The sequence below is a fragment of the Atractosteus spatula genome, chromosome 4, assembly GCF_055471065.1.
Source record: "Atractosteus spatula isolate fAtrSpa1 chromosome 4, fAtrSpa1.hap1, whole genome shotgun sequence".
NCBI lineage: Eukaryota > Metazoa > Chordata > Actinopteri > Semionotiformes > Lepisosteidae > Atractosteus > Atractosteus spatula.
The window spans coordinates 69,268,153-69,290,979 of NC_142709.1; the positions used below are offsets into that span (position 1 = coordinate 69,268,153).

At 38.4% G+C, this 22,827-nt stretch overlaps 2 protein-coding genes across 2 annotated transcripts in view; one reads left to right on the forward strand and one right to left on the reverse strand.

The window, feature by feature from the left end:
- Positions 1-249: 249 nt before the first annotated feature.
- LOC148836968 (lysosomal amino acid transporter 1 homolog) lies at positions 250-9,338 on the reverse strand. Its single transcript, XM_088914327.1, has 9 exons — positions 9,117-9,338; positions 8,346-8,695; positions 7,874-8,003; positions 7,281-7,368; positions 5,259-5,374; positions 3,661-3,756; positions 3,347-3,532; positions 2,651-2,797; positions 250-2,179 (listed from the first exon to the last, which is right to left on the reverse strand). Exons 2-8 carry the CDS (start codon positions 8,684-8,686, stop codon positions 2,684-2,686), a joined length of 1,071 nt encoding a protein of 356 aa, XP_088770453.1. The 5' UTR covers positions 8,687-8,695; positions 9,117-9,338; the 3' UTR covers positions 250-2,179; positions 2,651-2,683.
- A 3,445-nt stretch (positions 9,339-12,783) lies between these two features.
- Positions 12,784-22,827, forward strand: part of veph1 (ventricular zone expressed PH domain-containing 1) — a 61,685-nt gene continuing 51,641 nt past the window's right edge. Inside the window, exons 1-2 of the mRNA XM_088913868.1 lie at positions 12,784-12,907; positions 21,533-21,831. Of these exons, the coding sequence (XP_088769994.1) occupies positions 21,688-21,831 (144 nt within the window). The 5' untranslated portion in view covers positions 12,784-12,907; positions 21,533-21,687. The remainder of the gene's footprint in view (positions 12,908-21,532; positions 21,832-22,827) is intronic.

A 22,827-nucleotide genomic window follows, 5' to 3' on the forward strand; every position in this document is an offset into this window, starting at 1 on the left:
CGCTATTTTCGAAGACGTCTAAATAGACATCCAGTATCGTGTGGTATGCCGTTCATACTTTCCTTTGGTTTAAATTAACTTACTGTGTGACAAGTGGGAAGACGCAAGTTAACGTAAATTAAAAAAAAAATCCTCCTGAAAACCGTTTAAAATAGTGGTGTAGCTGAAGAGGATAGGTTATTGATCATGTAAAACAAAAACATTTAATCGGCAGCCAATTCGGCAAAAAAAAAAAGACAATATAGAAAATGTCATGACATTGCACTTTATTAGAATCACTGTAAACAGATGACAGTTACTGTATATAACAAGTAATGCAAAACATTTCCAGTTGTTTTTTTTTTTTAACCAGAAACTATAAAGATTAGAAGTGCTTAGAAGTACAGTAAACCCTCAGTTTAATGGACTTCGGGGGAGGGGTGTCTGTTATTGTCCAAAGTTAAATCACAAATGATGCTTTTTTCAGCCTAAAAAATACATTATATGAGAATATACGTTTTTAATCTTTCAAATTGTTTTTTTTGTGCAAATCAACGCAGTCCATGGATATTGTTCGTGGGCCTTTTTGATCATAAATATACAAGCTCTTTATTTCATGTGTTGTAAATATACTGTATAAAATTCTCTAAAGCGTACGAAATGCAAATACCTTTCATAATCAACTGATATAGTGATATACCTATAGTGTATTGTTGAAATTCCTGAATTTAAACTTATATAGTATTTATTATTTGTACAAAATCGGGTATATTTGCTTTAAAAAAAATCCCATTTAGCAGATTTTGTCTGTTAAACAGAGGTTTTACTGTTTATACTGTATATGTACATACATATTTCGCACTTCATGGACTACAGGTTATTTGATATTACAAAACAGTGTTCAGTAATTAAAAGTGCACACCCAGTAAAGAACTGACGTGCTTGTTAAAAAAAAAACACAAGTAACATCCACCAAGAAACTCAACACCCCCAAGAAAATGAGAACAAAAAAATAAAGACCCAAATACACCAGTTGTGTAGTTCGGACGGTCAAGCAGAGGATTGAGATTGATATCCCGTACGTCAAGGTTTTCCACTTAATACATTTTACTTATCTACGCTCTTACAGTAATTAACTGTGTCAAGTGTAATGTTAAGCATTTCTTATTGAATATGATGGCTTTTGGAGATGTTTTGGGTATCTTTTGTAGAATATACTGTATTTATATACGTATAAAGGCGTGGTAATGATTATACACCCTTCCAGAATTAATTGCGTTTTGGAGCATTTAAAAGCAAAACCAATAGTAACCCGTGAATCTTCAAAATCATCTACAAAGAGACAAACGGGCCACCCTTTTGTAAAATGTTGAAGGCAGTCAGGTCGTGTAGCTCTTTCCACTAGAGCCAGACCTCGTACAGCACCAGGAGTTCATGCTAGACATGAAACCACACACTTGCATAACAATTTAAACTGAAAAATAAAAACTGCACTGTCATTTCTCTGTACTTTAATGACAGGGTTTACTTACTGGTATGGAGATAAATTGTCTCAAAATAGTCAATTTTATACTTGTTTCCCAGCTGTAAGACATTTTAAGATTAAGCTCTTAATTGCACAAAGTCAAACAGGAGTAGTGCGACTTTGTGTAATGCATGAAAACCTTTTAAGCTTCCATATACAATGGCAAACATCCTTTGTTATTGCACAAAACAAAGTGCTACACATGGAAATATTGACATCACATTTACTCATTGTTATAAACTGGAAATGAGGTAGCTTACACGTGGAATGAATAAGAACTAGGCATAAAAAAAAATGAGAGGTTATCTTGGCCGAACCAGTGAACCCACATGGATGGATGCAGGAATCACTGAACACTGACAACAGTGAAAGCAGTCCATACATCCCTGCCCAGACATTACAAAACAAAGGCACAATTCAATCAATTCTTTTAGAACAGCTATGAAAGAATAGACAATAGCTGTTTTTACAGCACCACAAAATCAGGCCGACGCACACAGACCACAGGAGAACTAATTTAGTCCCACTTTAGTTGTGACCATGTACAATACTAGAATAACTTTTAAAATGAGTTCAGAATGTCTTCTTAAGGTCAAGTGCTTCTTCTTTCCTTTAGTGCAAAAGCATCTTGTGATTAACTCTGCATCTTCACCCATAGAAAAATACTATAAAAACCTACAAAATATGCAATGCCATACAAAATTCATTAGTATCAAAGCAGCAGTTTTAACTTTCATAGTAAATTTGTATGATAAGTGAAACTGCAGAAGAAAAACATAAGGTAATAAGTGAAATCCTGTTAACATATACAAATACATGTTAGATAATTAAGCACATCTCCATTAAACAATACAAAAGAAGTTCTGAAGGAGTCGGATATTAGCAGAAATGTTCAGAATGCTACAAAACGTCATTTTCAACTCAAACGCGTCTGTGCAACTAACTAATTAATGTACGGTCTTACAATGGGTAAAACTACAAATAACTACAATTTACTAACCTTGTATTACAGTATAAATATAATTAGTATTTCAATTACAATATTAAATAAACCATTTTCAAGTAATCATTCTTACAAAAAAGTAAACAAGAAATGATTAACTTCAACTGATCTCTTTAAATAAAGGACTTTGATCTAACCCTCACCTCTAAAAGCACTAACCACATATTTTAATATCTTCACAACTCTTCATCGGCATAAAGTAAAGGCTCCACTTCTGGAACTTTCTTCAGGACCAGCAGGTTTTGTTGAGTATACTTTTGCTTTCGATACAAAACGAACTGTGCAGAGATCTGAAGTCACGCTTGTCAAGGAAACGCACAGCTCATGAAAAAAATAGATGAACCATCTTTAGAAAAAAAAAATCAATATCTGGGGTCATTTTTGCTTTCAATAGTCTCTTCGCTACTGCAGAATTAAAAAGGTGGGCTGAGGTCTAATAAGGACAACCTGTTCAGCATTCTTTAGAATACAGAGCAAGAATTTGAAATGAGAGTTACTGTATAAAATAATACAAACAAATGAAAGCATGCAGATAAACTGTTAAGAGCCCAGGGAGAACAAGGTGACACTAGTTGCCCTCAGCTGTATGACTGCCCCAATCCTCAGGTGGCACCCCTATTGTATGTTGCGGAATGGAACTTGATAGAGAAAAAACATAAGAGACTTCGAAATGTAATTTAGTAGAATCTTAATAGAGCCTGCAAGTCCACTGATCTGGAGTAACGTGAAAAAACACTGCTACAATGCACAGTACACCAAACTTAAAAGGAAAGAAATGTTCTCAATCCATCGAAGCATATCTAGAACTGTCCGAAGCCTGTTTCAAAGTAAAAGGATACAAAGAAGTCCAGGAAAAGCACACCAAGGCTTCCAATTAGCCAGGCCAAATGATTGAGGATAAAGATGCCCTCTGAACCTTTCAATGCAGGCAGCATTACAATAAGACTGAGCCCATACGTCCCATTGCCCATCATAGCCAGTGCAAACAGCAGGTAGGACGTTCCTTCTGTCGACTGTCTTTTAAACTGCAAAATACAGGAGAACAACAACAGAAAGTATGTCAGCTGGCACCACGGTTACTGAAAATCATCCATATAGACCTCATATTACACAACAAAAAAGCCACCTTATTTTTCTGGGCTTTAACACTTACATTTTTGTATAGTTGTGGAAATCGAGATGCAAGGTAGAATACTGAAGACAAATAGCCAAAGGCATAGCCAGAGATCTCCAACACATTAGTGGAATTCTGTTGTAGAGAAAGGTTGAAAATCATTTTACATAACATAAAAATACAATTCCTTCATTCAAAAGCACACATTTTCCCCGTCTCAGAGTTGCTTTAAGGTCAGCTTTCTTTTTCAGTGGACCTTGGACAGACGGTGTATCCTGAACAGAAGTTAATGGTGAAAGAGAAAAACAGAGATTTAGAATGTATTTACTTGTATTTTGAACTTTAAAAGTCTAACAGACAACACCTAAAGGAAATGGTTATCTTGAAAACTCTGTACAGAAACTCGTGTTTTTTGGCGGTCTATTTCCTGTCGTGTGCTCTTGAAAATGAGGGTCAAACATTTTGACTTCTGGATAGGCACTACAGGGGGACCCATCCTCATCGTGAGGCTGCCTGCAGTAGGACAGCTCTGTCTCTCCTAGATGAAACCACAGATTCTTCCCTAAACCATACAAAAACAAAGCCAATGTACCTCCACCCCAATCACAGTCCTCATGTTTGCAAGGTTTAATCAGCGGTTTTTAAATCAAGACTACCACCAATTTGCAGAACACAGTCAGTGGTATTTGCCCCAAAATAAACTTTTATGTCACTTTTATTTTTTAATGAGCATGTCAGTGTTTTGACAAATAAGGACTCATATTTTCACACCAAAAGCCAAGTTGTTCAAAATATGAATGGACTCCAGAAAGGGTGTTCCCTCAGAATACAGGTTAATCTCTATGGTTCAACAGCAACCAAGTTTCCCCAAGGGGAAGCTCGTAATTGGCCAAATACTGCTGGGGTAGATTTCGCATTGGCTGACCAGGATCTTCACAGCTTACTCCAAAACAGTACCTCCTATGACACGCTGGGTACCTGGAGGCTCGCCGTTACATCAGTAAGCAAAGCACCACTCCGCCAACCAGCACTGACGCGCCTGGAAGGCACTGTGACGGTCACAGTGTCAAAAGATGAATGGTTCTGACAGAAGGAGCAAACCCACAGGTATTCAATCTCCAAAATGCCACAATTTAATGGCATTTAGAAAACAAGGGTTTTCGCTACACAGTCTCTAAAAGACTCGCAATATAACAAACTAACTGGCAGTTCCACTAGTTCAAACTTATAAAGACTGCAAGGAATAAAAATAAATAAATGGAGTAAAATATTTCTGCATTTTTACCTCCTATGTTTCTTAAGGCTGTCAAAGGTGGAATAATAATGGCAAGTTCATCTGTAAGCGTTCCGTCCTGATATCACTGGAACCCACCGGCGATTATACACCACACAGAGCAGGAATGTACAGCTCTCCTGCTGGTGGACACTGGCGATGACCATCTCTGGTGTATACTGTTGTTCTTGGCAAAGCGTCCCTAAAGGTTTCATCATGTCATCTTTCATGACAGCTTTTATGATGCATTTGATTGAAAAGGTCAGCCAAGTTCATAAGCTTCTTGCATTCAAAATGTTCTTAACCAAAAGGCATCAAGCACAGATCTAACATTATGAGACAGTATTTCAGTGACAGTACTTACCACCTGTGGATTTAAATTCTCTATCTTTTTCTCTTCCAATAGTTTGGGAAGCACTGAGCAAACTGTAGTAAACACCAAACACCAGATACAACAAATCCATTTCAGCCAAGGGTTTTCTGAAAAAGCCAAAGTCGAGAGTAAAATTACTCACTGACACATCACACACCTGAAAAACAATACTGCATTCTCATTCAATAAAACCTGAAAGGCTCACAGCTAGTACTGAAAAACACTACAGCAGTTACTTCCCTACTTAATCCACTTATAGTTCTTCATGTATAGTTTATTCATGATGTTTATGTGAGTTTGTAGCAGTGTTAAACATACAATTTGAAGTTATCAAAGAACATAAATAGTTGCATAAAGGGAAAAGAGGCAGAGGAATGAAATTTTGAATAAGAAGATTCCTATAAACATAATGCAAAACACTTAACTCAGTAACAGAGTCATTAGTCAGGCATTGCAGATCTCACTGGAGACTATTACAGGAGCAAGGAAAGCAACTAACAGTTTCAAATCTCCAGCTGGGAATTCTGCCTGTACTCTGCGATCAATCAAAGATTACTCTGGTCAATTTCAGCATTGGGAGGTAATTAGAGTGCCTTGCATTCAGAAGGGATGTACTAGTATTCTTGTCATAATCAGAAACTCCCAATCCAGAAGATTCAGTGATCTTTTTGGGATGCAAGGTGTTAGCATCGTAATGACTGCAGAGCTCTTCCTTGGTTTATGACAACTGCCTCTCAGCATTAAGAAATTTTTAACATGCTGCACATGCTCCTGTGTGTTTAATTCTGCTTAATTCTGTTTAACTTGCTAAGGGTCCCCAAGCTTCTGAAGGACTTGTGAAAGTTAACGCAAAGTCTTAAAAGCATGAAGCTTCAGAGAGCTGTGCATCAATGATTGACCTCTATGGAAGAATCCTATACTTTTAATCTATTTTCCCAGTAGTTATTCTCATGATCTACACAGTTCCTACGTCTTTAGAGACCAAAAGAATGAACTATGTAAGCATGCATTATAAATGCCATGAAGTATTTATACCCATTTTAAAATTCAGGTAAAAGAGATCATTTGCTCCACTTCAAACCCACATGTATAAGAGTTCTATGTTGTAAACACAGGAGCTACATCATTTGTAATAAACATCAGCCTTGGATTGCTTCACTTTGAAAGGCATATAGGTAAAAAGAACAAAAACACATTAGGAGGTGGACTGGAGTTGCTCCAGACTGCACACACTGAAGGGTCCTGGGTTCAAATCCCAGGCAGGACACAGCTATTGCACCTTTGTAGTTCACGTAGGGAGCTGCATCAGCATGCTTAGGCTGCTAAGGAACAAGTAAAGGTTTATTCTGTACTGGAAAGAGAAGAAAAGAAACAACATTTCGGCTGTGGAGCCTTCTTCGGGCGAAATATAAAACTGTGACACCTGAAGAAGGCTCCACAGCCGAAATGTTGTTTCTTTTCTTCTCTTTCCAGCACGGAATAAACCTTTACTTGTTCCTGTTGTACCCTTGACCAAGGTACTTTTCTCAGAAAAAAAAGCACCTGTAAATGCACTGTTGTTCAAATGGGGAACTTCCCAAGTCAACATCTGTAAATGATGTCATTTACGTTCTTGGTAAATCAGAATTTGTTCTCAAAAGACTCATTTGATTAATAAAGAATTTAAAAAAAATCAATTGAATGCTTTCCTAAAGGGGTGTCTCTTTAGCCATAATCAATGAAACAGATTTCATTTTTTTTTAACTTAAACCTGCCTGTTTCATTGTGTGCTCTTTAATTTCTGAAAGCATGTGTACTGGGGACAAAGGTTTTCTGTAATATAACAGAGCCATGCTATACTGCAACCCCTCATCAAAATCCCCAGATCTCAATATAATCTAGTCATCTGCTGCCATCTCATACCTGGGACTTTCTTACAGTTGCTCTCTCTTTGTAAAGGCAGTATGTTTGTACTAGTTCTTCTACAAAGATACACACACCCGGAATGCACTCAAACACCACAAAAGTGCTTACTTTGAGACTTTGCATTCTTCAGTTTGTAATACAGAAATTGGGAGATCAGAATCACATCAGTGAAGATATAAAAGACTGCAGTTACAATCTGAAAAAGCAACATGCAAAACACAATCAAGTGTGAGTAGACAAAAAGCACATTGAGTTAAACAAAAAAGGCTAAATTATCTGATTTTTTACGAAGCAGGGTATGAAGCTTTAATGACAAGTCTTGATTGGGCGAGTCTTCGATTGAAGTCACATCACACCGTCATTAATTGTACATGAGGCAAATTTAACGTTTGCTAAAACCTCAGCTGGTTATAACCCTGTGCAAATATACTTAAAATTATAGGTGTGTCAGGTATAAATCCAACTGCAGTCCTCGATCTTCAGTGACTACCACTCCACTAGCAGTTTGTAGCTGTAGTTGTGCAGTATCGGAAATATTTTGTTTTAGTCTTCAACGTCTTGTGCTTAGCAGTGGAAATGCTGCACCTTAGTACATACACTGTGCTTGGGCCACAATTATTGGGTTATACGATACTGGTGGTACTGTAAATGCTGCAATCTTCTTTCTATTTGCATGAGATTCACACAGTGCTGTCGGTTACCTGAATGGGAAGCTGGTTGGTTAAATAACACCCAATAAAGTTGCTGAGGTCTCCACTCAGTAAAAAAAGCAGGAACCCCAGGGAAACAGCCTGTTCCACTCTTCCGTGTCTGTAGGCCTCGTAAACTTGACTGAACACAAAGAAACACAAAAAGACAAAGGTACACGTGATGGATTATTCTGATGATTTCGTTTTTTTAGAACAAAAGGCTGTTACCTTCACGACATTTTTCCAGAGGTTTAGTACGATGACCATAACTGTTCTAAAAGAGGCACGGATATAAATGCTTAAAATTATTGGTTTGAGTCGAAGCAAGCAAACCTTACTGCATAGGCATATATTCAGCTGTTTACGGTCTTTTTTAAAGCAAATTACAGTATCGCTGCACTAAAGTTGGGATCCCTTAACGCTATTTTAACAGCGAAGACCAGTTGTAACTGATCATTAAACACAGGCGGGGAGGGCTACTTACGGCAAGGTTGACAGAAGAAAACAGAGCATGGAGACCAGGCCTATGACGACACTCCAATACTCCCACATGTTGTCCACGCATTCGTCTAACAGGTACAGGACCCACGGAGTCCCGTTTACACACAGACCCGAGGAACCGTTCCTGATGACATGGCGCGACACCTTCTCCAGCTGTCGCACAGAAGCCATAGTTGGTGTGAGCTTCTCCGGGAGGTTTAGTTTATCCTTCCAATCTGGGCTGTATATAACACGTCTGTGTACAGATTTTTTTTTTTTACAGGCAAGTATCCACCGGGTCGAGGTTACAGCCACAGATGTGTAAGGTTTAAAGTCTGGTGTCATTTATCGGGCCTGTCAAGACATGAAGACCAATTATCAGATTTAAGTCAATGCATCCATTTTGTTGTAAAAAAACTACAAAGCCCACACATTGCAAACCTATCCAACAAATTAAGTTTATTATTTTTTTTAAAAAACCAAAAGATTCTAATGTAAAGCCAACTTTTCGAAATCAGTTGCCATTCCTACATGGCTCTGCGAAATTCAACAGATTTATTAAGATAGGTATTTCAAATGCAAATGAAGGTTAAATGCAAAATGAAGCACGGTCGCAGAAAATATGATTTGCATTCGGTTTAGCTACGGTTCAAACATCTTGACAGTCTCCGTAGAGACTGAAACCATACTGTAATTTAACTATTTCACAGACGATTTGACAAAGCCTACAGAATATAACACATTTTATTCTAGGATATTGGTACTGTCTCCAAACCTTGGCTGAACGTTTTCAACCGCCTCCCTCCTTCTCGCTTCGCAACGACAATCCATTCTAACAAAAGCACTTTTTTTCCAGCAAAATTAGTTGTTCCCCACCCCCTCCTAATACAATATTACTAATTGCCAGAGCATCCGTAACAGCTGTAGATTTTATAGCCGTTCATCACCGGAACAATATTTATGATCCTAAAACCAACAAACCAACCAAAGCGTCACTTCCGTTATCGCTTTATTCCTCCCCTCTGAGACCGCACGAAGAGCCAGAATAAAGAACAGCGCCCCCTGCTGGACGTAGTACTGAACTGTTTGCATGCCGCAATAAATAGTTCATTGGTTTTATATTAATAAATTAATTACTAGCTCAATAATTAATTACTGTATGGATGTAAGTCGTGTATCTATAGCGCCACCTGCTTGTCCTCCAGCACCATTAACAGCAGCAATCTGATGTTCCTTAAGGTCTTCCTTGGGGTTTCTCATAGTTGTGCAGAACTGGCCCTTATGACTAATTGTGTTTTATTATTATTGCTTTACCATCAAAAGAATATCAATAGAAATCAAAGTGCAGGTACGAGTGCGCAGAAAGACTGTTCTCCTATTTGAGAAAATGTAAAACACAGTGTCACCGAACTAAGTATTCGTGCAAGAGTGACACCTTGAAATCTTGCAAGATGTCTCAGGACGCTTATCCCGGTATACATTTGATCACAGATCATTTGCCTTCCATCTTCGGACACTGATGTGAAAATAAAACGTGTATTCTGCAGGTGTGTGCAGAAATTCCCCGACTTTCTAATTCAAGCTACGGTTTGTTTTCTGAAAGAGAACTTTGGAATAGATGAAACTCATTCCGTATTTAACTGGTTAAGTGGCAGTTCATTTTTTTTACAGAAACGGGGGCAAAAGACGAACTTCCGTTGCGGGCACCACCGTCAAATGCCGCAAGGAGAAATGTATACAAATTCTAACTCGAGCACCTGTTACTTTCAGCTACAAATCGATGCACACGAGGTGGCGCCGTCTGCTTGGTGCCGCTGGCAGTTCTGTAATTCTGTACATGTACAGTACAACAATACTGTCAGGACGGGGGGTAAGTTTGGAGTGAATAGCACATTCTGTATTGTTATTATTTTCGTATTGCAACAATTTTCGAAAGTCTGCAACTTTGCTTTAAAGAGACCGCTAAAGAAGAATATAGTAAGTATGATTTTTTTTTGCATAACGCGTATCAACTGGTGTCTATAATGATAATACAATGGTCTTCTCTCCCCTGAAAAGTTGTACCGTCTTACATATCTGAGGTTATATATGAGAATAAAAAGAATACTTCTTCACACTATCTTCGTAACGATTGGTCGTTTTTTTTTGCGCATAGTAATTTAATTCAATGGTGATAATCATTAAAATTATTATTTTTTCTCCGCGCTCGATATTAATGGAAAGCTGCCCAGTGCGAGAATTTAGCTAGTCGTACTGTACGTTATCTCGTGACGGATAATGCAATATTAACCCAACATTTAAATATAATTGCCTCCTGTTTAAATGCCTTTTTTCCCCCACAACTGCGTTTTTTTTCATACTAGTCTTTGCACCCTTTTTCCCTCCAGTGAAGACTATAATTCATTCCGTTTTTGAGCGCGAAGGGACAGATTAAAGACACCAATTGCACTACAAATTCAAATAACGTTTTGAGTTAAATTTCTGTGTTTCATCTTTTCATCAAGGGGGGAGTGGTCATTTTTCTTTAGGAAGTATTTTTTTTCCAAATATTTAATGCCCTCATTTTAAAAAACCCTCTTCATTTTTAACTACATTTACGCAGTATTTTGCCAGAATTATTAGGGGGTATTAGGGAGTCTAAATGGCGCGTATCACTCACTACAAAGGTATATCTTCCTTCTCCCCAAACCATATTTGAAGCATAAACCCTTTTTCTGCCAGTGCCTCTATACTGAAATTTGTTTCCCTGTGGTTCTTTAAAGTTTATATTCGAGATGATATAAATTCCATCTCTGTGACATGAATAGAAGGCGAGTGGTTTAGCAATATAAAATGCTCTATTCTTTACCTACACTATAATATAGAATTGGACAGTATACTGTATATTGTGCAGCACAGCACATTAGCTGCGTTCTGGGCCAGACAGCGAGTTATTTTCAATATTTCATGCCCTGTGGATTGTTGTCATAACCCCTAATGTGTAGAGTGATGGGGTGAGCGGCAAGGCAAGACGCCAGAGTCTTATCAACTGACGTCCTGTCTGAAGGTTGATCGTGTTTAACTCGGTCTATTTAACACCTGTCTTTCAGCTGCGGTTTTCGCACAGTACCGTTAAGGCAAAAAAAAAATCAAATATCAAATGTTTTCTCCATTTAATAAGCATATGAAAATAGTCATCAGAAATCTGGCAAATTCATGCTTAAAAACTCTCGTAATATTAATCTTCCATTTTCTAAATAAACGTTAATTTATCACAAGTAATAATATCTTAGAATTATTTTAAAAGTAGGTTCCTAATAACTAGGGCTGTGTAAAACGCCGCTCTTTTTAAAAAAAATAGTCTGTTAAAAAAGGGTCTTAAAATCCTAGTACTACAGGGAAAAAAGTGTGATGTGACAAGTAGAAACCAAATATTATAAGTCATCGCGATGCGCCGATTTAGAAAAGAAAGATTGCATGTCTGAAACTAAAACAGTTTTTATAGTTATCAAGAAATTCTTCCATAAGGTTTGCAGGAACATTAAATTACTGAGTGACAGTGTAGCTAAGCAGAACACTGAGATAGTAATACATAACCTAAGTCAAGTATACTGTTCAACTAGTCCTGCCCACAGTTATCTCTTCTTGTCTCCCTGTGACAAAGACAATTGTCACTCCTCCATAAAGACAGTTAAACTTAAAATTTAACACACCTTTCTTAACAGGCTTGAGTGTACTATGCAGATCCTTGTGAAACTTAAAGCTGTTTTAACACATATCATAGTTACAACAGTTTGATGCTGTAACTGTTAAATAAACTGTTAACTGTTAAATAAAAAATTATTTTTCTGATAGAAATAATGAGATGAAATCACAATGCTGTAAGCTTTTTTCCTTCGCACCCTGAACAAAGATTTTCACTTGTAGCTTTTTTTGCCCCCAAAACCCACAATGCTGACACCTCACCCCTCCTATCTTGCGACTTCGTTTGGTACTGTCACTCATGTGTCAGTAGATAAAACCCTCTCTGTTACTTATAAATAGAGAGCTTCCCTAATCTACTCCATACTTCAGCTATTTGGGTTCAGTGAGAGAGATTACGTAGACTCCAGAAACAATGCTGGAAACCTGGCAAGAATATAATGGTGTAAAAAAAGAGTTTGTGCGACCTCCCTTTGAGAAGAACAGAAATATTTCTATTTTTTAATGCTAACACGCAAGGTTCTCTGGTAGGGGCTGAGACGCTAGCAGAAATGTATCCCCCTTAGGGTTCCTTACATTGTAATACTTGTCTCTTTCACTGCCTCTCTCAGCACAAAGATGCAGTGTTACTGCCTTAGTTTCAAAGCAGCCCTGAATAAAAATGCCGTCTGGTTCAGACGCTGGGCCTATCAAAAGATTTATTGAGAAGAAGTCCCATTGATTGTCAGGCACATGGAAACCTTAGGAACACCATAGCGATCACTCTGTAATTACGGTCTCTATGGGGCTGTGTGGAAGAGGATCTCTAAGAACCCACTGGAATTTCAGCATTTCTGTTAAGAGATATTAATGCATCATCTTCTTTTGGATTTTCGCATTTAGAATGTAAGTCTGCCTTTTATGATCATGGTTTGCACATGCACTGACTGAGAGTAAATGTGTTTATTTTGCAACATATTGTATTTTAGTATGCAAGCGTTTATAAAAGGTATTTGCCACATCATCTGAGACATAGTTATATATAATACGTAGCCTGGTGACAATAAACAAGCTTGGGGAAATTTTGAATTTCCAGTAACTTGGATGGTCATTTTGAAAAAAAAAATAAGTTTTTTTAACATTTCTAATCATGTTCTGTTTGTGATTTCAGTTTAATTTCCACATCCTCAGCTGATTTTCTTTAATGAGCACATGTAGATAAGTGTCTGGACCACCACCAATATTCGGATATAATGCTATTTTGAGAGCAAAAAAGAAGTTGGACAGAAACACAATGTTTCTTCAATTAGGGCATTTGTTAATGGGAATAAGTAATCCCTCCCAAGATGCTTGGTGGCATGGTGTTTAACAGATTTGTTCATCTGAAATGAAGTACAGAAATGTTTCCTTACTGAAAGGACCCACAAGAGAGCACAGTGAAAGGCTTGTGGGAAGAGTATAAAGCTGCTCTACAATTATCAGTAATATGCAGTCTTAAAAATCTTTGCCTGATGTTTTGAATGTAAAAAAAATCTTCACTGGAATATTTGTTAAATTTTAGGATCTACAAATGAGCAATTTGAATTTTATGTAGTCAAAAAAGTTTGTATTAAGGAAAAATTATGATTGAAATTCTACATTTTCCAGTCTTACACTGCAGAACACCGTTGCTTCATTAATATTGATGAGATTTATGCATACACAGTTTGTCTCCATACCCAACAATGTTTGACCTATTTAGTAATAACTATTTTATTATAATAGTGCATGTCATAAGCAGTTACCTATTTTTATACAGTTTAGGTAGGAGTAAAACTTAGGAAATATTAGGACACACTTGGTTAATTTTTGCTGTTTAGTTTTCAGGAACCAGACCTGCCTGAACTCACAATTTAAATGTTTAGATAGATAATACTTTATTAATCCCGTAGGAAAATTGATGTTTGTTTATTGTTATACAAAAATTGTATATTCTGTTTGTTCACACACAACAGAATATACAATTTTTTATTAGTATTTGCTTGCAGGCACTCTTTTACAGTAGAAATATAAATGTTTACAAAATGACCACGATAATGTAATGTTATTCAATGGTATTCACAAAAGGGAATTCTCAAATGTTAGCCACTTTTAAGATTTGTTTCCTTCTGTACATACTGTACACTTACGCTATATAAATGTTTAAATATATTAAGGTGGTTAAATGAAGAAATTTTAGATAAGTGGATCTGTAATCATTCGCATTAGAAACTCTGCTTTTGTCTTAATGCGGATTATTGTCCTTCTGCTGCATATCATGAAATGCACTCAAAATTGCAAATGAGAAGTTCAGGCTAGCAGGGAACCGATAGCTTATGAGTGACACAAAAGGCCACTGTTTTCCTCATCTCAGTCCTCATTCATGAAGTGAGGAGAGGCCTAAAGAACAGGGAGTCTTCATATTAACCTAGTGCTACACATGACTAAGCCTTTTAAATGTTTTTGTTACAGGCTTCACAGCGGTTCATTCAGGTTTTAGGCTGCTAGATCGTGGTCCTGCCTGGTCACCTGATTCTGCCTTAAACTCGCTGCCTTGGCTGACATTTTTTTAAAGCTTACATACCACAGATTTTTGAGCCAGAGCGCTGTGATTAACAGTGACTAGTTCATGGCTGCAGTGCTTTATTCCATGTGTTTTCACAGCACTGTCCATGTAGGAGGTGTGTAAAAGTTCGGAGACTCAGGAAGCATGGAATATCACAGCTGAGGCTGGAGGAGTTGAGTAACCCAGAGGTTCTCCAGGGGCATGCAGGGAGGTACAATATAAGCTGCGTGATGGGCTGTGTTAATTGCCTTTGGAATGTGGGGCAGCAAAAACTGCACTTACCATGAACAACATCATGCACTTTCAGTCGTATGTTTCAGTCACCACAGGAGCACACACTGCATGCAGTAGGAAACAGAGAGGACTGTACAGTATATACTGTATGTCTAGTGATATATGAAAATGGAAGTTCAATGACAATGTGTCAGCACACTAAAAAGAGGAAATGAATAACTCAATCATCAAGACCATATATAAAGGAAAGCATGGTTAAAATATGCTTTCATTTCTAAATGATCCTAGTATCTGAGATCTTATTTCATTTGTAATGTAATTCTTATTTCAAGTCTTAACATATAAAATTATCTCTTAGATTTTGATTTAATTAAGGATTGCAACCGTTACAAGCAGTGTCCTTGTAACAGTTCTAACTCTGTTGGAGAACCATTTACTGTATGGACAATATACTAGCAAAGGCTAAGAAGTGTAGATTTAGGCTGCAGTATTTTCCTGCCCAGCTAACAGTTTAGAGCAGTTGTTTCAGTCTGCTGTTTTACAGAGGGCAGTCTCAGAAATGTTCTGTGCTTATTCGTTAAGACACAATTACATAAAAACCCTGAACAGGAGTGAGGTTAGCCACCTGTCTCATAAAAGAACGACATACAGTGTTACCCAGGGGTTCAGCAGGTCCCATTCATGTAATGAACGCAGTCTGCTAGTAGCACATAGAGATTCAGATAATAAGAAGCTCTAGTTCGAATAAGTAACATTTCCTTCCTTCAAAAAATACTTATTTTGTTTTAGATTTTTTGTTTTTTTAACATTAAACATCTATACAGAAACTCAGTCCAGCTCACAGATTCTGTCTCTTCTGTGGTAGATTGCAAGTGTACTGTGGATAATACTTCTCCATAACAGCTACTGGTATTATGTGTATTATTTCAATCAATCAATCAAAGTTTATTGATCAAATGCACAACAATACAGCGTGCAGCAGTAGTTGCTGGCAATGTCTTTTCTGCGAGCTCACCGGGGTGGGGGGGTTAAAAATCACAAAATTAAGGTTATAAAGTAAGGTCACATAATAATATATAATAGTGCAATAGAAATTGAATAAAATAAACTCAGACAGAGCTCAATATAAATAGAGTTGCGATGTGTCCAGGGTGTATGCAATACATTATGTCCAAGTAGTGCAGTATGGTGAATACAATGAAAACTGTATGTCCATGTAGCCATTACGGGTGATTTGCTGAAGGAGCTGCAGCTTGGCCATTTAGCAGTCTTGTTGCCTGGAGGTAGAAGCTGTTCTGTAATCTGTTAGTCTTTGACTGAATGCTTCGATACCGTTTACTGGACGGAGGAGAGAAAACAGATTGTGACTGGAATGACTGGGGTCTTTGAGAATGGACCTGTGTTGGTTTCTGCAATATATCTCCTTTCTGATTGAAACACAGCATCCTGTTTCATCAGGTTAAGGAGGAGTACACAGAAGCATCCCGCAACTCGCTGCGAGTTCTCAACTTGATGATCTTAGTAACTGCAGAACAGTCCACTTGCTCGTCAACATTTCCTTCTTCTTTGGCAATAGAGGCAAGAGTCCAGGGCCAGTACAGTATTGGGCCGAAGCACGATGAGGCATATATTCCTACTGTGGACCTCAAGGAGCAATCTCAGAGCTCGAATTGAAGGAGACTGACTTCCTGGAAGGAAAAACTGCTGTTCAAATCTCCTCCTTGGGACCACTGACATTGTTGGCCTCTGAGTAGCACTGAGTGCCTGGGACCCCTGTGAGAATTGATTCATGGCTCGCTGCCCAAAGGCTGTACCTGAAGCAACCATGAGTTCGATCCGTGGCTGTTGATACTGCATTGTTTATAGAATTGGATTAACGGTGACCTTGAAATCACCCTGAACTGCTCCATCCTTCTTGGCCACAGGGACAATGGGAGTTGCTCATGTATTGCTACTCACCTTGTATAGACTCTCTGCTTCCTCCCAGCTGTCCTAGTCTGCTTCAGCCTCCTGTCTAATTGCATAAGGTCTGGGTTGTACCTTATCGGACCTGGGCTTAGCCCAGTAAGCCAGTCTTCCCGTTAATGAGCCAGTGCCATCCTGAAACCCTGGTGCTGCTTGCTTCTCAGCTCTTGGATGGTGAATGGTGGGGTAGACTAGGAGACACAGATTTTTAGTGAGCTTCCAGTCCAACTCCAGCTTCTTCAGGCCAATCACATGCCCAAAGCATCGGTCTGCCTTTCTTCCCTATATAGGTCTAGCACACACTGATGATTGCTGGATCGTACTGTTAACAGGCTCCAATTCCATCTGCATAGTTTTCCCATTTATTACATGTTGGTCATCCCCATTCACAACAAAAATCTCAAGCCCAGTTTTGCACAGCACGGACAGGCTTATTCTCTTTACTGCAGCAGAAGTCTTGTTTTCCTTGCCTCTTAATTGTCCACCTTCCTGTCTTTTCCTCTTGATTTGTATGTCCTGTTCACGGATGATGAGTTAATGTAGTATGCAATTTAGAAAACTCTTTCCATATGCAATACTTGTGCATGTCTGGAAGCCATTTTAATGGATAAATAGATGGATTGAAATAATGGTAGGGTGTCATTTTAAATGGACATAGAGATGTAATTAAACACCCTTTATGAAAAGCATTCTATGGAAAATAATAGATTTACCTGAAAGATGGTATTTTTGCTTCGTTCCCTAGCAGGTTACATTTTTAACTGGAGGGGGTCCTCATTGTCCTACCTCGCAGGAACGCTTCAACCTGTCGCTTTGCTGTGACTGCTGCAGAGCTCAGGAAACCAGTGCTTTATGCTGACTGCCTGGTCGTGCAAGGAACAGCTCCCCCTGAGAACTGAAGCAAGGACTGAAGAGACCTGTTGTTATCAAACGTTTTGACAGATGGTTTTTTTGGCACTTTGAAAATGTATTGTTTTTTTTCCAAGTATTCTTTATAAGCCGCAGTTCTATTGGCGGTGGTAGTTTTGATTTTTTTTTTGCACAAAGCTGCTCTTGTCTATATTTTGAAAAACAGCTCTGCTGACCACAGCCCAGGTCACCTACTCTGGCTCAGCTGTTGTCATTTACTGCCCAGGACACCCAGAGCTCTTTGCACTCTCTTCTTGGTGTTGTGAGAGTTGCTGATTTAGTCTTGCTTTGGGCTTCAGTCCACTGTCCTGGGCTTTGTATTTTATCTGCCAGTGTTCTCACCTGTTTTGTTTTTACCTCACAATTTAAACAACTGATAGGAAAGCCTTCAAAGTATTTTGCTCCAATGCAAAATGTGCTCTTTCTTCCTTGAAACTGAGCCCAGAAACTGAGCCCACCAAAACATTTTTCAGATGAAAAATGTGATATTTGTATTGTATTTCTTTTTTGTTTTCCTCAGATGGCGGTGTCTCTAGCTTGATAAGTATCATCATGCTTCTATAATTACTTTAAGAAAATGGTGTACGTTGTGTAAGCAGAGTTTCATATAGCAACGTCTGCTCTGGAAATAAACCCTTTCGTTTTAGTTGCTATTGGGAAAAAAAAGTCTTTACTCTCTCAGAGTTCTTACTTAAAGCCCAAATATGCTTTTGTACTTGCTATAACATAATAGTTTAATACCCTATAATCACTGCAGCAGGGTTTATCATTTTTTACAGTACTTTGCTATTGTATTTAAATTCCAGTAGTTTCTATGGCAGAGAATGTTTCAGGAATGTGGTAAGCATTACTTTTAATGATACATGTGGCCTGTGCCTCTCAGACTTGTGTCTTGACAGCTTGACAAGTGCTTTGGTAATCCATCTCAGTGTGACCTGTCTCCAGCCCTGCTTTGGCCAGCATTGTTTGCACGACATCTTTGCTCCTGTGGTGCCCTCTGCCTCATTTAATGTGTACATTTCCTGGCTTTTCAGAGACATTTAAATTGATTTGTCCATCACGTTTCAAACTGACTCAAATGAGGAGAGCAATAGTGTAAGCTTAACCATAACGTTCAAGTGGCAACAATGCAAATCTTCTAAGATTTAGAATCTGCTCTTTCTCCATAATACATTTCGACTGTCAGGTTTGGAAAACATCATTCCATGAGTAGTATGAGGTCTCTACAAACTGCTTTCAATTATTAAAGCCGTATTTGCAGGAGAAACTGGGGGTAGAAAAATATTTAGATTCATTTTTAATTTAAGCAGAAAAATACAAACAGTACTCACAGCAAAAGCAGCCACCTTACTAATGGAAAGGCTTTTAGATGTTAGGGAGAATGGTCCTGCCTTTCAGAAAGGAAATGGACTATTTAAACTTTAACAATCGTGACATGTCTTGAAAGATATTTGATGAACAAAGTGGATTTTTTTAAGAGGGTGTCACAGAGTGAACTGCAGGCATTAGTAACAAACAGGTCATAGGAGAAAATCCTGTCAGGAATATAGAATCACTGGTAACTAGACGTTTTTTTGTAATACAATAGTTTCATCAGTAATAACAGCATTACTATGCACTGCCCAATTAATAACATACTCTGGATCTTATTCCTATCAGCATTTGTTTTCTTTTTCACTCTTAAGAGGCTGGGGTGGGGTATCGATCTTGGTGGAATGCTGGACTAGGAAAAAGGCCATTTGAAAGATGGTAACCTGCAGGTATGAGGGATGGACAGTAGGGTTAAGCAGGATGAAAACGAGTACATGTTTAAACATAGCCCTGGGTTTAAACAGACCCCACAAGACCACATTCCAATCCGACAGCCAAGAAACAAAGGCCAAAGGTGCCTGTGACCCAAGAGTAAACAGGAAACATCACCTACCACTAGCTCTGCTGGCGCAGAATGAGAGGACTATTTCATGTCAGTGTCAGTGCCTTTTCCCTTAGTAACTCATTGCGTTAAATGCAAGCATGAGGGCAGCTGTAAGCTCAAAGCAGCCAACGTAATTACCGATATTTTGAAATGGCGGGACAGGCCTTCCCAGCAGCCCTGCTAGAACACAGCAGGCTGTTTCTCACAGGGTGGCAGAGTGGGACGTGATTCAGAGAGTCCTGTGCTGGTCATGCAATCTGACAGGAAATACGCCATATTTTCATTTCTGGCAGAATCCCACATTTTAGTGTTTTTTTTTTCTGTAATGAGTCAGTGAATACAATCCAGATTATTTCTGAGATTAATTAGTTGTTTTAGTTGGATTTTGTCCCACTCTGCTTTGTGCTGAAATCTTCTAATCAGTGAATGGAAAGCTTTTCTGGGGGTTCTCTTGTTTGCATTTTATATAGGTATCCTCAACAGCCCTTGTTTTATCTTGGGCTTCTTTTTTGTTTATTATAAATTGGTAGATCCCTTTTTCTTGTGGGTACTGTATGTATTTGGATACTTATTTAGGAATACTTTAGGTATTCTGCTCATACCACAAATGCAACAGAGCTGAAAAAAAACAGCATCAAGCATTTCAAAGAACAAAGATTTAATCAGACTGCCCTACTCACACAGGAAGGGGACAGATTCTCCACATCCAGCTCACATACTCTGCTGAGAGGACTTTGCATGAAAGCTTCCTATGGGGCTGTACTGAAGAGCAATTCAGTGTGCATCTCTCACATTAAGGTGACTGTTGTTGCACTAAATTTGTCAACATTTTCAGCTGTATGCACCAAATTTAAATGGCATGTCCGCTGGCATGTTGGGCAGTGGCCTGGAAATGTGATGTCGTTATCCAGCTTTCTAACTCCCTGCAGTATTCATGTCAGCCCATTGTGTGAGCCTCTTCTCCGCATTTTTAGCTGAAAGTTAAGCTGCAATATTGCTCTTAGGTTATGCTTCATTGTATGTTGTGCACTTCCTACCTCTGTGCCAAGGGTGTTTATTTTAATATGGCAGGGCAGCTCATTTGTAGAAGACTGTCATCAGATTGACGTTTTGTAGAAACAGCGCTACAACAGGACTGAGTTCTATAGTTCATTGCTTTAATTGCACAGATTGTGCTTTGAAGAATTTTCTGACTTTTTACAACACCTACCTGTTAAATTAGAATGTATCCACAAAAGGATAAAATGGCAAATCCACAAGTTTTGAACCTCTGTCACTCTTGATAAAATGACAATGGACACTTCCTATTTTCCTTGCCCACTGGGAGTTTTTAATCTATTACGTATAACATCAGGAAAAGGTTTTAAAACATCACTAATTAACAGAGTTTGAGTTACCCAGTACTGTGAAACAGGATAGAAGTGTATTGTTAGAATCACGTAAGTGAGAGTTTGTTTCATATGAGTCAGGGAAGTATTAAAAAAACGTACAGTATGATAAAACTGTGCAAAAACATTACCTTTATAATGGAACACTGTAATTTGACACTTAATGAAGACCTTGATAGTTTTAAATCCACTTTAAAGAAGTCATTGTACAAGGGACTTGTGTAGGTTTGGAGCTCTTTTACTTGCTTGGTTTTTCAATGCAACCCTTTATAAATGCCAGCAATTCAGGCTGCTTAATGTAACTGTGACAAAGCAAACTAAAAAAAGCACAAAGCTCTCGTTGCTCTTTTGAAACAAATCCTACCATTTTTCACCTCACTGCTTTTAATAAATAGGCAATAAAATTAACCTTTGCAAGAATTTATGTCACAGCGATTTATGAACTATACTTCTGGTTGTAATTAATGTATTAAAATCTTTGGGGAAAAAAAAACACTTTTCAGTTTAAAATGTTAGCTTCCTTTCTCATTTTTCAGGTTCAGTGCTGGGGAGGTGATACATTCTGAGTTGTACCCAACATCTTAAGGAGGACGCAGCTGGCCAGGCGATGTGAGTCTTTGGTGTCCACTCCGATGGACGATGTCATGAGGAGCCACTGTCAATGCGGGGTGTCTGATGAGTCACGAGAACAATGGTCATGCATCATCTTTTCAGTCTTGTTCTTGGGCAAAGAGACCTGTCTCGGGCTGGAGATCTGTTCTCTCTGGAAGACGCTGAGATTGAAGGGTGCTTGTCGGAAGCTCTTGAGGAAATCAAAGCTATATCTTGCTCCCCAGTAAGTACCATGTAATTTACTGTGTACATTTTCGGGCGTACTGAGGAGACATCTCCTTTTTGGTATTATCCAATTATCTGATCAGTGCACATTCGTATACAGCAACAGTGACAGGAGAGTTTTCCAGTGAAGCTTGGCACAGAGTAAGACCTACCTTGTGCACCTAAACAAGCAACTATTGAGGAAGATAATGACTTGGGCTTTACTAATGGGGATTGGCATCAATGTCACAGATTATAATCAAAATCTATCTGGGGTACATTATGGGGTACATTATTCTGGCGCACTATGGGTGCCGTCGCATCATCCAGGTGGGGCTGCACATTGGTGGCGGTGGAGGGGAGTCCCCATTACCTGTAAAGCGCTTTGAGTGGAGTGTCCAGAAAAGCGCTATATAAGTGTAAGCAATTAATTAATTAATAATTATTAGCAAAGTTCCTACCAGGAACATCAGGGTCTTGTTGTGGTGGGTGGTGTAAACCTCATTTAGTCACATAATACACAATTTTTACATTTTAAATTGTTGTTGTTTACAAAGCTTTCATGTGACATTTATTTATCATGCAGTTAGGTTCTTTAGTTCGCAGGTTTTTGTAGGTTTCTCAACTCCTGGCTACATACCTGGTTTATTAATTCATAATAGAAATAGGGCTTTTGACCTGAGTATCCTGATTAAACTTGCTGAAACTAACAGTATTAATTATGTAACTAATTGGTCGGTCTGCCTTATTTCAATTGGTGAAGTAAATTCTCACTTATTGTATGTAGCGAGCCTGTGGGGACAGAATGGCTACCCAACCTATCGCCAGATACAACAGGTGCTGCACTTCAGTGGTCAGTAAAGTGGGACCTTTCTAAGGGGGAATTCATTCGGGACTCTTAGTCAATAAAAATGACTAAATCAATTCAAGCAAACAATTAGAATTATTTCTACTGCTTTCAGTAAGTGGTGGTACTGTCTGCCTAATACATAACAATGTTCCTCCCAAGGGCTCA

Bases quoted from the DNA above. Each gene is read 5' to 3' on its own strand.
- LOC148836968 (XM_088914327.1), bottom strand. From the start codon at position 8,686: ATGACACCAGACTTTAAACCTTACACATCTGTGGCTGTAACCTCGACC. The intron at 8,004-8,345 runs GTAAGTAGCCCT...CTTTGTGTTCAG, and splicing joins TTTCTTCTGTCAACCTTGCC to TCAAGTTTACGAGGCCTACA. The intron at 7,369-7,873 runs GTAACCGACAGC...TTGCTTTTTCAG, and splicing joins CCAACCAGCTTCCCATTCAG to ATTGTAACTGCAGTCTTTTA.